Below are 14653 nucleotides of genomic sequence, written 5' to 3'. Positions count from 1 at the left end.
ATACATCTTTGCATCAACCCAATACTATGAAGGCTGTGAAGGTTTGCTGGAGGCTTAGGTGACATAAGGCTGGTAGGCAGTACCATTTTGCTGCGCCTCTCGCAACAGCCGCTTGTTGGAGCGGCTGAGCCAAATCTTCATGACGATAGCGCAGGCACTAGAGGTCAAACCGAAGGCCATCATACCGATGAAGGCGCTGATGTAGCGAGGCTCCTCCTTCGTCACGAACATGAAAGGAGCAGTGAAGTTTCCTATCGGACCTTGTTAGCTATGGTTCAGGGATTTGGGTTGGAGTAAACTTACCGATTTGAGATAGAAGGTTGCAAAGTGCAACAGAGGCAGCTCGCTTTTCGGGAGTCTTTGCAAGAGCACCTAAGAGATAGTCAGGACCATATTCAGTAGTTGAAGAGTATGGATAACATACCGCTGACATAGCCCATGATGAGAGGGTTGGCGATGTACATGCCACCAACGTAGATGAAAGAAGCTCCGTATCGAGCCTGGGGGTTGGTGGTCGCTAAGCAGACAATGAAACCAATACAAGCGACCGCAACAGGGATGGCATAATGCAGACCTCGCTCCTTGACCCTGCAAGGCAACTATTAGTAATTGTGTGATACATGAAATCAGTTGATACTTACTTGTCAGAGTGCCAAGCGTTGACATATGAGCCGATAGCAGCAAAGATGTAAGGCGGCGCAGTGAGAACAAGCGCGATGACAGAGCTGTATCCCCAATCGGCAGCCAGACCACGAACGATGGAAGGGTAGAAGTTGGAGAACCCGTAAGCAGCGGAGATGGTGATGTTCATGAGAGTAAGGATGTAGAGCTTAGGGTCACGAACGCTAAGCTTCAATCCTTCCCAAGCACCAGTCTTGGCCTCGGTAGTGGAAGGGCGATCAGCGAGGACACGTGCAGCAGCAACCTTTCGCATATCCTCAGTCATAGTCCACATGGCGCTGCCGGTAGTCGAGTCGGGATAATCGGGGATGAACCAGATACAGATCATGGCAGAGCCGGCTCCAGCGGTGGCGAGGATGATGAAGAGCCACTGCCAGCCAGCAAGGCCGTGGGCCTTCTCGAGAGTGGCGTAGGTGGCGGCGGCGATAAGACCGGCTGAGCAGAAGGCGATGGTCTGGGCTGAGTATAGGATAGCCATGCGGAACGCGACTTCTTTTCTGGTATACCTAGAATATTGTGTGAGCTTCCGGGCTGATGATGCCATGTGAAAGGATGAGCTTACCAACAACCAAGGAGGTAGATAGCGCCAGGAAGAAGAGGCGCCTCAACAAGACCAAGAGCGAAGCGAACGCCCATGAGTCCAGAGTAAGACTTGACTCCGACAGTCGCGACACTGACACCAGACCAGACAATAGCCATGAGGCAAAGGTAGAGACTGGGCCGAATCTTGGTGATCAACATGTTACTGGGGAGTTGGCCAAGGACTGCAAAAGGTCAGTATTATCTCAAAACACCAACTACGCAGAGAGCTTACCATAACCGAGAGAGAGAATAGAGACAGCCGAAGAGAAATTGGAACCAGTAAGATTGAGATCTTCATCAAAGGTGCTCAGTCTAGCATGGCCAATTGACGCTCTGTCGAGGTAATTGAAGAAGTAAAGACACCAAACACACGGCATGAGAGTCATATCAAGACGCCGAACAATCTTCTTCTCCAGCTCGCGCCAGTTCGGAATACCAAGAGCGTCAATCTGCTCCTCGGGGCTAGGAAGACGACCTTCATTCTTGAGATATCCCTCCTCTACCATGCCGAGCTCCTTCTCAATGGCAGAAGCAGTATCGGCCTTCTCGTCAATGGGAGGCTTGACATCTGAACTCGGGGCCTGAATGTCTTGCGGAGGCGCATCACCGCCCGCTTTCTCATTGGGGGTCGTCATATCTTGACAAATAACGCGTAACAACTAGGGGGATAACGACGATTTAATTGGCTGAGAAAGGGAGGGCTTGCGATGTCAACCAAGGCAAAAGGCTGAGTACACGAGAACAAGACCGAAGACAAAAACGAAGGTAGATGGCATTTTTTATAGATCAGCGAGACACAAGAGGGAAAAAAAACATTGGCGATGGGAAAAGGAAAAACCCCGCATCTCTCCAACGTTGGCATGGCTGGGCAAGCTGGGGAAAGTCGTGTGTCCCCCAGATGGTTGCATGTGTGAGCCAAGAGTCCGGGGCAACGAAGAATTTCGTCTCTATGAAAAACTGGAGAAGAAAAGGGTTCTGGGGCAAAACGGTCTCGCGTGCGAAAACACACAGACTGGATCGGACCCCAGATGAATTGCAGAGATCGGCGGTGTCAAATGATAATCAGATCACATCACTTTGAATCAATGTATCTCTGGAGTTCTTTTACTAGAGTTCAATTATTATGCTATGATGCCGTGGCGGTCGCTAAAGAGGCTGGATGAGGCTCTTTTTATCAGCGCTGTATTGCCGACCGGTAGGTCAACAGGCCAGGCCAGTCTCGATCACTCTAGTCTCTCAAAAAAATGCCCATAACATATCTCGCGTGCTATTCTTATTCCACGCTTTCATCAATTCGTCTAAGCAAGACGGAGAAAGAATTCTCTCGTATGTTTTTTATTTTCTCTGTAGCTAGCCATACGCCAAGATCACTGAATCGCAATGCGTTCATCCTCTTCCCCAATTACGCAGCAATTCTCAACCCAAGGAGGGGTCAGCTCCCGTCTCTCCCGTTCAGCCTTGGCATGTTACTCCAAACACGCAGAAAAAGGCCCGAGTCTTCCCGTGCCAAGGGCGGAGAGTCGATTACTGCGACCTGTGCTGTGAAGCTCCGGGCATGACTACCCACTATAGTGGATTATTCCCGCCTGGGCGCTACTCCACCATCATGTCAGGGCCAAGCATTATGGGAACCAATCTCGCCAAGTTGTTGTTTTGAGGTGGGAAAAGGTTATTCTTAAGCTTGTTCAGGACCTTGGCGGATGGGGCTGTCGTTACCCGCGGGATCAGGTGTTCTTCGGATCCAACACTTTGCCGTGCCCAGCCAATCCCGCGGGAGATTTGCACGCGATTGCTTTGTGTACCAAGGAATCTCGCATTTTCGGGAGTAGTTCTGAGATCCTGTTATACGTGCCGGCATGGATATCGCCGAAATATATCAGACTTCTTTTTTTTGCCCAAATGTCAAGGAGAGTTTTCTTCTTCTTTTATGAATTCGAGATGAAAACCCTAGTGGCGCAGCTCGTGTAGTCACAGCGCATGCCCGCCATAGTTATAGGGCATTTACAGTAAAAAAGCCACTCGACAAAAGCTAATGTTTTTCGCATAGCTTATCAGCTGGATTACATACACCCGGCACTTGTTGTCTTGGCTTCAATCTGCCCTTGGCAACAAAGTAGTCCGACTCGGATGTTCGCTCTCCGACGACAAGACCGAGCTGCGCAATTGAGAAGGTAATGAGCGTCTTGGAATGATTGAAACTATAAGCGTATCGCGGTAGTGATGTAGCAGAACTGCAGAAGTTGCTAGGACGAACAAAGACAATATTGGGTTGACTTTGCAGCTACCGTCCCCTTGCAAAACGAGAAAAATGAGGATTGTTGAGTTCCGATTGCCATCCAACCGCCTTGTTGCGACCTGAGATACTCATGCGTCCTTCGCCCATGACTCCCATTCATAAGAAGCAAGCATGAATGGCCCCACGCCATTCTGCCCATTCTCTAGTTTCGGTCTGCTGACATAGTACTATTCCTGTCAGTAAATGAACATGGACATTGCAAACGTTATACTCACTTCAAATGTGACATTTGAACTAGTCAATCCGCATTCAGCGACCGTGCTATTCAACACCAGTGACCCATCGTCGGGTTCGGTGACAAAGTTGTGAATCAAGCTTGTGAAAGCATCTTTAGCAGTTTCGAGATAATCATCTGAGTCGAGATATCCCAAATCAACGGCTTTCAGTAAGCCCCAGGTAAACATGGAGGAGCCGCTACTCTCGATAAAGTTGCCTTCACGTTCAGGGTAGGGTTCATTCATGACTTGCCACCAGCTGCCAAGATCCGGATCGCGGGAGTCCTTTAGACCCTTTGCGACAGACCCAAGGTATCCGAGTAGCTGGTCATACCCGGCATGTGACGTGGGGAAGTACTGTAATACCTCGACGAGGGCCATGAAGTACCAGCCAAGAGCGCGTCCCCATACGTTGGGCGCTCGGCCTGTTTCTGGATCGGCCCATGATGCTTGGCCTTCGACCCATCCGTGCACATGAAGACCAGTCGTCTCGTTGATTGTATGCTCGTGTATGAGCTCGTATTGTAGAAGTATGTCGTCCCAAGCTGTGTTGTTGTCTGAGTCGTAGAGATGCGTCCATCTGGCATAGAATGAATCGGCCATATAAATACCATCTAGCCACATTTGATTACGAAAGAATTGTTGATGCCTAAAAGCCGTTGAGCATTTGTCACGCGGCAGTAGTTAGTTTGACATGTCTCACTTACCAGAAGCCCCCGGAAGGAGTTCGGGGATAATTGTCCAGCATACGTCTGACTGTATTGGCAGCCGTCTCATATTTTGTTTCTCCAGTTTGATTGAAAAGATAAAGGTAGTTGTGCCCCATTCGGTACTCATCAAGGATATACCGCGATGTGTTGAGACCTTTGATGGAGCCATCCTCTTGAACGACGGGGCCATCGATCTGGCCGATATACCAGTCCAGGTATTTCTTATCTCCAGAAAGCTCGTAGACCTTTTCGAATCCTAGATAAAGAACAGCATCTTGATACCCAAGGTCGGGTGTTATACCCTTTGCGATCATGGTATCTGCCATCTCTGTCAGATAACAAAGGCCAAACTCAGCTCCAATGAGCATAATGACGAGGGTCCGCATGAAGGGCCACAACTTGTTACACACTGTAAACATGTTGAGTGTTTTCAATGAAATTACGGCCTAGAACGGTTTTGTTTGGATACCTCCAACGTCGATTGATCGATCAGGCCCATCATGACGAGCCTCGCCGCTCATATAGCAGCAAGACTGTGTCGCCAACAAGGCAGGTACCAACGGCCAAGCGTCATACTGTCGGTCGCTCAAGGAGTTTCTGTGACTGTGCACTTGTGATCAATTGTTGTTTCATAAAGCCTTGTTTCTTCATGCTTTGTGAGGTCACCAATGAGGGGAAACAATATGTAGTAGGTTGCAACGCACCATCGTACCAATGAGATTCTAGCAGTTAAGCCGGGAATAAATCCTTATGCATAAGAACATATGATATGCTACCAGCATTAATATTACTTTCTGGTCAGTGTTAAGTGGATGTCGTTAAAGCCCTGTATCAAGTGGGATGTTGTGATGTAATGAGTTCTACAGGGTAAGTAGTGAGAATGCGATTAATTATGGCAATACATCATTGTGTACGATATAATGTCACATATATCGTAATCTCCTGCAACAACTCAATCTTACGGGCCAAGCTCGCTGCAGTATTGCACTTAAAATCCCGAAGGTAATTCATTTGGGCCATGTAATCATTGGCATCCTTCGAGTTGACCAGAATATGGCCTGCAGATGGTGTCGTCGCAGTGAGTGATGTGGATCTGTTTTCCTGCGGCAGCTGTGGCTATTGTGTGGAGGATGAAAGCCGTTAGAAGGCGCATTGTCTTCGTACCCGTGTGGGTAGTTATTGATCACGAGATGATATAGAGGGGGCGTTGATTGGGACGCGTAGTGACCTACAGACGAGGGCTGATTTGTGGTGGGATGAAGATCATTAACTGGGTTGGTCGCTTAGCGGAAAAAGCCCCGATCTTCTACCTTTTACATCTCAAATCCTCTTAACTATTCAACTCCTCAAGCGTTTGCTGGCAAAGTCACATGGCTATAGTCGATACATGTGTTGAGGTAATATCAATATCAGGTTATGATATGTTTGAGAATGATTACAAGGTTTCATGATTGGCAAAGGATAGTCATGCAAATGAGATGGGTCAAAAGAACCTCACATCACAGGAAATAATTCCCGGTGGGAGATCAGCTCGCCAGTCCCGACCGAGCGGCCTGCATACACGAGGTGTATGTCCCATTGATCAGACGTTACATGCTCCCTCCCATCCCATTTTGGAAATCCGGAACCAGCGCCGAACAGATATCTCCACAAACAGATGGAGCTCTCTTACCGGTACTCATTACCGCAATCACCCATCGTCTCAAACATCTCGGCTCTGTTACTCCTATCCAAGACCTCTTCAATCAGCCCACGGTCATCATCATCCAAACTCCAGCCCAGAGTAGTAGCATTGTCACTTGTATGCTCACTCATGCCGATCCTGGCACCGATGATGACTGCTCCAACATAGGGAAAGTCCAAGACCCAGCGCGTAGCTATATTGGAGATGTTGACTCCGTGTTTTGTCGCGACGGTGCGAAGAACGCTGAGCAGCTCTTGGAAGAGATCCCAGCCACCCCAGCTACATATCATTCCATAGTACTTACGATATCGTCAGTATGTTGATGCGAGAATATGGCTGTTTTGCTTACTTTTCTCTGGCTGGGAGTAATGTTGGTGTCGTAGACATCTGGTTCGGGTTCATTGAGCCACTTGTCTGCGATGAATCCACCGCACTGGGGGAATCAGTTGTTATTGGTTGCTTGGCGATATATATGAGAAGACGCTTACCAGAGTGCCATATGTCAAAAGCTTAATATCATGGCGCGAGCATGCATCTGCCATTTTGAACGTAGGTCTCGAGTCAACTAGTGAGAACTGCATCTTGTCAGGACCGGCTACATCAGTGATTGCTGAAGTACCAACCTGGACTTGGTTCGTGAATATCTTGACTCCACTTTCAACAACATGCTCAAGATGTTCTGTATCAAAGTTGCATAAACCGATCCGAGCCACTCGCTTGTCTTCAGCCAAATATTGTAGCGCGTCGATATACTGGGAATTATCCCACTGGTACTCTGTTAGTAGGATCTCTTATGACAAATGGGTATCATGACTTGCAAGTTGCCAATGAAACTGAAGGAGATCGATCACCTCTTGCTGTAATCTATTGCACCTCTCGCCAACGTTGGCTTGTACTGCTTCCCGGGAGACAGTCATTGGATGAAACACGCAGTACTTTGTTGCAGTAAACATGTCGTCTTTATATGGATACAAACGTCTAAAGCGGCCCTTCCGTCCTGTAAGTCAATTGTCTAAAGGCCGTGTAGGATCTTGTAAACTTACATATAAAACCTCAGCATCTCCATAGTGGTCAGCCATGTCGAACGCAGTGAATCCATTCTGAACATGCGTTGAGAATCCGTCGATGATCTTAGATATCTGCGCGGAACCCCAGGCTGGACTTGACATTTGCCATAAGCCCGAGAAAATGCGAGGCAATATTCTATCGCCAAGTTGAAAAGTTTCCTTGGCCGGCAGAGGCCGTGAAATTTCCGAAGGTATCTTATTCAATCTTCCTTTTTGCGACTCCGGCGAATCAACACCCAGGATGTTTGCCGTTGTCAGCATTCCCCTTCCATAGGGAAAATCTATGCCTGTGTCCTTCAGCATCCGTTGACACTGCGCAAGAGACTCAAACAGTGCTTGGATGATATCATGTTCTCCTGGAGAAAGCGCTCGTGCCCCGGAGCTCACAGCAAGCTTCTTCGTCACAGCTGTCATGGCTTGGACCAAGTCACCATCCAAAGAAGCGAGGAGTGAATTAACTCTTTGTTTCTCTGTTTCCGGTGAGTCGAGAGCGATCTGAACACCGCGAATAACCAGGCTCTCGAGAATTGAAACACCATCAAACGCTTGTCCAGAGCCAAGCATACAGCGAGCTATCCTTTGGGTCTTCTCCAATCCTCCAACATCAAGAGCGGTAAGCTGGGATTTTGACGTCCTTGTCTGTGCCTGAGCGAGGTATTGTCGCGTTGCGTCTTCAAAGCTCGCGGTGATATCAGGGTGCGATGCCAGTAGTGAGCGGATGATGACCCTCAGACCATCGGGTGGTAGGTTCGCTATAACGCTGTCCGTCATCATATTGACGTGAGCGGTATTGCTGCTGCCATTGCGAGCAACAGCCATAGTGGTTGGTTGATCCAAATAAAGTGGCAGAGGCTTGAAAAATGCTGATCGGGTTGGATATCTCTGTGACTTGCAAAGTCAAAGATAACTAAATTACTAGTCCTGATAGAGCTTGATATGAGTACTTGAGTCTCGAATATGACGACGTGGAAACACGCCACCGGTGTTCAAGGCTATCGTCGGCGTTCATGAATCCGGCACCGGCGTTTTAGATACGGCTTAGAATGCCGACATAGCCGGCGTGATATCAGTTGACTGCTTATCAGCTTCGCAACCAATTAGCATCGTCGTCTTATCAAGGGTATCCACTACGCCAGTTTCCCCGGATTTGGGCGATAACCGCGATTGATTGGGCAGGCAGACTTGGTGACGATTCTTCAACCAGGGTCGTACCAGAGCCAGGTGCACGACACTGAACGAAGCACGCATCCCCAGGTCGCCAACATGTCAAGCCCGTCTCTTCAGAGCGCTAATGCGTGTATACAATGTCGAAGAGTAAAGATGAGATGCCGTCCTATGGGACAGGACACGTCTAAATGTGAACGTTGTACCCGAAAAGCCCTTGAGTGTATTTTCAGGGAGCATCGTCGGGGTCGTAAGCCAGGTACAAAGTATGCAATGTAGCTTCGCTGTCCTGTAATTCTTGTTGACATGGAGTATAGAATCTCAAAAGTAAAGAAAGTCCCTACCATCTCACCACAGTCGATTCCAAGCCTCGAGAGTCCAGCAGCAGCAGGGGCCCATATCTCAGAAACTGAAGACGATGCAAATAACCTACAGCCATCCGGGTTGCTCAATCACCAGGCTTTAGAGGGGAGGTTCTCTCTCGGCAACATTCTTAACGCGGATCAAGAACCTGTTCAGCGACAGCGAAGCCGCGATGAGTCACTTGAGGATCCCATTGAACTTAGACTCATCACTCCATCACTGGCGAAGTCTCTGTTTGATAGGTAACTAATCGTCTATTTCCATGAGACCGTATATACTGACATCCAAGTAGCTTCATGACGGTTCTAAATCCCTACATCAGCCAGCTCGATCCCCGTCTCCATACATTTCCTTACGTCCGTGCAAAGTCTACGTTTCTCCTAAGCTCCATTTTAGCCATGGCCGCAAAAGCCTTCAATTATGTTCTCTACATTAAACTTTACGATCACGCCCAGGACCTCTTCTCTAGTGTTTTTCGGAGAGGCAGCAAATCGGTCGAAATCGTGCAGGCAATCCTCATCCTTACGTATTGGAAAGAGCCGCAAGACACAAGAGTGTGGACCTCTGTTGGGTATGCAATTCGCATATGCATGGACTTGGGATGGCATAAGCTGGCGTATTGTCGTTCTGTAGCCGCCGCGAAAGAGTCTGAAGCTCAAAGGCGAGAACGACGGAATATTGAGAGAACGTGGTATGTTCTCTTCGTTTACGATCGGAGGTATGATCCCTCTATCCTGGCTATTCATTTTGTGGCAGTGCGAGAAATCAGTGCGAGAAATCAGGTACTGACAACCATAAAAGTATCAGTCTACAGACTGGACGACCATGGATGATAGAATGCAGCGAGTTTATCGAATCGATAGAGAACTGGTGCAACGACGCTTTGACAATTGAAAACGATCAACTTCTAGGGGCATTTACTACCTTGAGACTTATCACGTCCTCCGCATTTCCACTACTTGCCACCAAGTCACGGCAGCGATCCTTGTCGCATAGTGAGAGTGCGCCTCTTGTCAGCCTACTGGATGGACGTATAGAGAGATGGGAGAAGAAATGGACTGAGAAGATCGCAGCACAGACTGAGAAATCCTGCCATGAGTTCCTCATACGCTTTTACGGCACACACCTTCGCCTTCAGCTGCATACTCTACCACTTCATGGCATCCTCGTGTCCGACAAATCGGATATCAACCATCATATTGACACAGTCTGGGTGGCATATAGCAGCGCTCTCAACATGCTGCAGCTGATATCACGCTTCTCAGAGCATGTCTGCTTTGCTCAAGACTCCATCCATGTCATGACAGCTTATAGCGCTGCATTTCTCGTCAAGGTTGGTCTACTTCTTCTGCTTGACCGGAAAACACTGACAGCTTTGCATTGTAGATCACTCTTGTATTTTCCGACTTTATATCTGGCCAGCTCGAATCAAGCTGTATAGATGCTATTCAGCAAGCTGCACGGGTCTTCTCCAATCAATCTGGATGTATAAGCTCTAGTTGTACTCTGCAAGCATCGTTCCTAGAAAGAGTCGCGATGAAGCTTATAGAGAACCAAACGAACAAGGCATCCAAGGAAGGCGGTCCTACTGGACTTGCAGGGCCGGCACCGTACACGATGGGCCAGTCTGACATAAACGGAGGGCCCTGTGCAGAATCGGAAATTAGCTCATCCTCACGACGTCCTCCCGACCTAGCAACTCTCGATATATCCTTTTTAGCCCAGGAAAACCTGGACTTCCCATTCGAGTGTGATGATATGTGGGCAGAAATGTTTGGAATGAACCCTCAGGATGTTACATTCTTTCCACAAACAGATTAATGAAATTATACAACAGCTACCCTTTCCGTCATGCCTCATGACCCCGAGTTCCCACTCAATGGAACAACAGTAGTCTCAGCATGACTGAACTTCCGAATCCCTTCCTTTACTATCTTCAGCTGCGAGGGGCAATTGGGATCGGGACAAGCTATTAGCGCATCTGTAGTCATCCAGTCGTTGGGAGACGTCACTCTCTGCTTGGCCGGGAGAAGCGGAAGGACGGATGCTGCTGCAGTCAGTCCGGCCCAAGTTATGGTGTAGTATTTCGTATCTTACCGAGGCTATAGATACTGATCCCTTGGTCGGGCGGGAGGTAAAGCATTTCGCCTTTCAGCGTGAAGTAGTCTCCTTCTTTCGCTCCACACATTATCTTCTTGCCTGGCGGACAAACGACCTCGACTCTCAAGTCAAATAGCTCGAAGGAATCGTCATGGGTAGGGTTGGTGTTGGTTGAAGTCATGGCTGATAAGAAAAGGGACTAAAAAAAATATCCAAGACGATACCTGCTTGCATCGACGCATGAAGACATTATAGTTAAGCTCTGGAATGGTCTAGACTAGGAAGCTTCGCGGTTTATTGCCCACCGGCGAATTTCCCCACGTACACGCACCGGCGTTCTAAAGTGCTACCGGCGACTCAAGCTGAACCCCTGTTTCCCCTCATCATAAACGAGCCCTGCATTACGATAAGCCACTGGAGTCGGTCTCCATCATAAATAATGGGGAAGATCGGCCGACTCAGATAACATGACTTGAGTCACTGTAGCATTGAGAGAATATTATTATTATTTCCCTCGATCGACAATTATAACTGAAGTCTCTCTGACTACTCTTTGACTCCAAGGTCCTATATGGCACTCAATTTATGATCATTCGACAACAAACAGATAGACAATGGATAAAGACGAAAAGATTGTCTGCAGCGACATGCCAGCGGACGTCGAAATGGCCAGCGGAAACACGGAGGTCATCCCGTCCAGCGGCCTCAAGCGTGAATTGGGCTCTCGACACATCAACATGATTGCCGTCGCTGGCATGATTGTAAGTTTCTCCCGAGCTCTCCCTCTCGCATAATTGACTCTGGTAGGGAACGGGACTCTTCCTCAGTTCTGGGCAGGTCATCGCGACAGCAGGCCCAGCTGGAGCTCTTCTAGCTTATACCCTCATGGGGTTCGTTACAGCGGGTGTTGCTTATACGACTGGAGAGATCACGGCGTTCATGCCATCGACTGGAGGTTTCGTTCGTCATGCGACCAAGTTTGTTGAGCCTGCACTTGGTGCTGCCACGGGCTGGAACTTCTGTAAGTTACATCCCAGATACAGATGACCATAGCAATGTTCTGACTGGAGTAGGGTACACAATGGCAATCAACATGCCCGCCGAGATCAGCGCCGCAGCGACGCTCGTTCAATTCTGGAACACATCCATCAACCCTGGTGTCTGGATCACCATCTTCCTCCTCTTCATTATTGTCGCCAATCTTTGCGGAGCGAAACTCTACGGCGAGTCCGAAGTTGTCTTTGCATCCCTCAAGATCATGCTCATTATCGGTCTCATCATAGGCGGTCTGGTCATTGATCTCGGTGGAGCACCGAATCATGAACGGCTGGGCTTTCGGTACTGGATCCATCCAGGAGCCTTCAATACGTATATAAAGGACGGTTCAGCTGGAAGGTTCCTCGCCTTCTGGAAGGCAATGCTTCCTGCTGCTTTCAGCTACGGTAATATCCAGGTCGTAGCTATCTCAGGATCCGAGACACGTAACCCCCGGAAGCTAATCCCAGCTGCGACAAAGAAGACATTTTACAGAATATTCTTCTTTTACTTCTGCAGCATCTTCATCGTTGGTCTTATTGTGTAAGTCCTTCATGTTGAATATCTTGGTAGAACGATCAGGAACTAACAATAGCATGCTAGACCATACAACGACCCAGCTCTCGGCGTCTCTACCGGAACCGCTTCACAATCCCCATTTGTCATCGCCTTTCAACGATCAGGCGTTTCAGTCGTGCCATCGATCATCAACGCTGTTGTGTGTACCTCGGCAATAAGCAGCGGATCTGCTTGCATCTTTATCGCCTCTCGAACTCTCTTCGGTCTCAGCCGTGATGGTCATGCTCCTCAGTTCTTCCAACGTTGCAATAGATTTGGCACCCCTCATTATGCGGTTGGTATGAGCTGTCTCTTATCACCACTTGTGTATTTGACAGTTGTGAACAACACCTCCGTGGTGTTCTCGTGGTTTGTGAACATCACCACTGTTGCCGGTCTCATTGGCTGGGTAGTCATCCAGGTGACCTATCTCCGTTTCTTTGCCGGTCTCAAGAAACAGGGTTACAGCAGAGAAGGTATGCTTATCGGAACGTTTCCTCGAGGACTTCACTAACGCGTCTAGAACTTCCCTACAAGAGTCCCTTCCAGCCATATGTGGCCTGGGCAACATTACTTATGGTTTCCTTGGTTATCCTGTTTTGTGGTACGTCATAGCTCCCCCATCAATCTCTCACGAATGACGAATGTTTTGGCTAATTTTACCTCAGGGTTTGACGTCTTCGTTAAGGGTCACTTCACTGCTCAGGGATTCATCACATGCTACATCAACATCGCCATCTTTGCTGGTATGTCTGAACTCGCGGTTGTCGCAGCTATTCAATAGGCTAACATGACTCCAGTGCTTTACGCAATCTTCAAGCTCCGGCTGAGGTCAAAAGTAATACCAACTTCCGAAATCGAGCTTAGTGAAGAGTTTCGATCAATTCGGGAAGAGAAGCAGGCGGAGGAAACTGATCAACAACAGAAATGAATCGCTTTGAATTTCTCATATGCAGCTACTTCTAAGGGATTCAATTTAATACTACCGATATCCAAAATAATACATACTCCCTAGTCTCTCGCTAGATCATGCCTGTTTATGCACCCTTCTCTCCAAAGTCCTTGGGTACTTCTGGACCCCAAACCGAGAATGGTCCAACGACGTCTCTATTGGTACCTGTCGCCCGATTAACGACATCGCTATCCGCATAATGCTCAATCTTAAAGCCGCTAGGGTCAGCCCAATAGTCAAAGATCTGGCTGCCCAAAACATGTCGTCCGACACCCCAGACACTCTTCCAGCCTTTGCTAGCTAGATACTCGTGTCCAAGGAGCTGAGTATCGAAATCTGCCACTTCGAACGAGGTATGGTGGCAGTATATCTTCTTGACATGGGGTTCAGCTCTCTGCATGAAGAAGCAGTGATGGTCGGAATACTCATCACCGAGATCCAGGTGCATGAATGTCAGCACGTCCATGTTGGAGAAGTCCCAGTGGTACAGGATATCTGAGGGGACAAAGTTGAAGTTGTTTGTGTACCATGCTAACTCGTTGTCAAAGTCGGGAACGACATAGCCGAAATGGCCGAGTTTGTGGACGAGAGCTGGGCCAGGGTGATATCGTTGGTATTTTCCTATCCCGAGTCAGTGGATAAAAAGCTGGGGAGGGTGAAATATTGTTCCCACCTCGTCTTGGCTTTGTGAATGGTTTGTTGTATGGTCCCTGCTGCTCGTGCGTTGCAGTCGGTTCTTGGGAGTCAATCTTTCTCTCTTCTTGACCATACACAACATGAAAGAACGTGTTATCCTGGCGAATGAACTTGATCATCTTCCCCCCACCAGGTGCATGCTCCAGAGAAACTCGCTCAGCTCCTTCAAGAGCAGCTGCCTTCTCAAACTCCTCCTCAGAAGCAGCGACAAAAGCTGGCCCCATGAATCTCTGCTTCCCATCTTTACTCTTGGTTGCAACATAAACAAATGGATCTATACCGTAACCACGATAGTAAATGGTGTCTCCAATTTGAGCTTCTTTGACAAAGCCGAAATCATCTGCAAATCTGTCGAATTTCTCCAAGTCCGGGTGTTCGAAGTAGACGTGGGCGATGCGGGACAGCTGCACCTTGGAGGGGTCGTTGATGATTGCGGGGATCCGCATGTCAGGCATGATGGCTTCTCGTAAACACCTGGGCAGTTTGGTAAGAACAGTCAATGCAACTTTTAATACCAGCGACATAGTAGATTGTCTAGAAACAACTTTCT

General features: G+C 48.4%; 7 protein-coding genes across 7 annotated transcripts; 2 read left to right on the top strand and 5 right to left on the bottom strand.

The window, feature by feature from the left end:
* Positions 1-54: 54 nt before the first annotated feature.
* FPRO_14683 (uncharacterized protein) lies at positions 55-1898 on the bottom strand (the record flags this gene model as incomplete). The annotated part of the gene is made up of 6 exons (XM_031219736.1): positions 55-251; positions 304-372; positions 425-588; positions 642-1187; positions 1244-1445; positions 1496-1898. 6 exons carry the CDS (start codon positions 1896-1898, stop codon positions 55-57), a joined length of 1581 nt encoding a protein of 526 aa, XP_031085465.1.
* A 1729-nt stretch (positions 1899-3627) lies between these two features.
* On the bottom strand, positions 3628-4903 carry FPRO_14682 (uncharacterized protein; the record flags this gene model as incomplete). The annotated part of the gene is made up of 3 exons (XM_031219735.1): positions 3628-3726; positions 3775-4423; positions 4482-4903. The coding sequence occupies 3 exons, from the start codon at positions 4901-4903 to the stop codon at positions 3628-3630; spliced, it is 1170 nt and encodes a 389-aa protein (XP_031085464.1).
* Positions 4904-6152: 1249 nt separating this feature from the next.
* FPRO_14681 (uncharacterized protein) lies at positions 6153-8054 on the bottom strand (the record flags this gene model as incomplete). Its single annotated transcript, XM_031219734.1, has 6 exons — positions 6153-6467; positions 6518-6601; positions 6657-6743; positions 6792-6935; positions 6987-7157; positions 7212-8054. 6 exons carry the CDS (start codon positions 8052-8054, stop codon positions 6153-6155), a joined length of 1644 nt encoding a protein of 547 aa, XP_031085463.1.
* Positions 8055-8498: 444 nt separating this feature from the next.
* Positions 8499-10583, top strand: FPRO_14680 (uncharacterized protein; the record flags this gene model as incomplete). The annotated part of the gene is made up of 5 exons (XM_031219733.1): positions 8499-8665; positions 8717-9004; positions 9055-9480; positions 9564-10095; positions 10149-10583. 5 exons carry the CDS (start codon positions 8499-8501, stop codon positions 10581-10583), a joined length of 1848 nt encoding a protein of 615 aa, XP_031085462.1.
* Positions 10584-10618: 35 nt separating this feature from the next.
* FPRO_14679 (uncharacterized protein) lies at positions 10619-11043 on the bottom strand (the record flags this gene model as incomplete). Its single annotated transcript, XM_031219732.1, has 2 exons — positions 10619-10809; positions 10860-11043. 2 exons carry the CDS (start codon positions 11041-11043, stop codon positions 10619-10621), a joined length of 375 nt encoding a protein of 124 aa, XP_031085461.1.
* A 433-nt stretch (positions 11044-11476) lies between these two features.
* On the top strand, positions 11477-13386 carry FPRO_14678 (putative general amino acid permease; the record flags this gene model as incomplete). The annotated part of the gene is made up of 7 exons (XM_031219731.1): positions 11477-11623; positions 11670-11883; positions 11936-12440; positions 12501-12931; positions 12979-13059; positions 13124-13201; positions 13256-13386. 7 exons carry the CDS (start codon positions 11477-11479, stop codon positions 13384-13386), a joined length of 1587 nt encoding a protein of 528 aa, XP_031085460.1.
* A 106-nt stretch (positions 13387-13492) lies between these two features.
* On the bottom strand, positions 13493-14558 carry FPRO_14677 (uncharacterized protein; the record flags this gene model as incomplete). The annotated part of the gene is made up of 2 exons (XM_031219730.1): positions 13493-14028; positions 14081-14558. The coding sequence occupies 2 exons, from the start codon at positions 14556-14558 to the stop codon at positions 13493-13495; spliced, it is 1014 nt and encodes a 337-aa protein (XP_031085459.1).
* Positions 14559-14653: the final 95 nt, after the last annotated feature.

Source organism: Fusarium proliferatum (assembly GCF_900067095.1).
Source record: "Fusarium proliferatum ET1 genome assembly, contig: FPRO_scaffold008, whole genome shotgun sequence".
Classification (NCBI taxonomy): Eukaryota; Fungi; Ascomycota; class Sordariomycetes; order Hypocreales; family Nectriaceae; genus Fusarium; species Fusarium proliferatum.
Note: the sequence above shows the minus strand (reverse complement) of the source record. Positions and strands in the feature narration are given on the sequence as shown.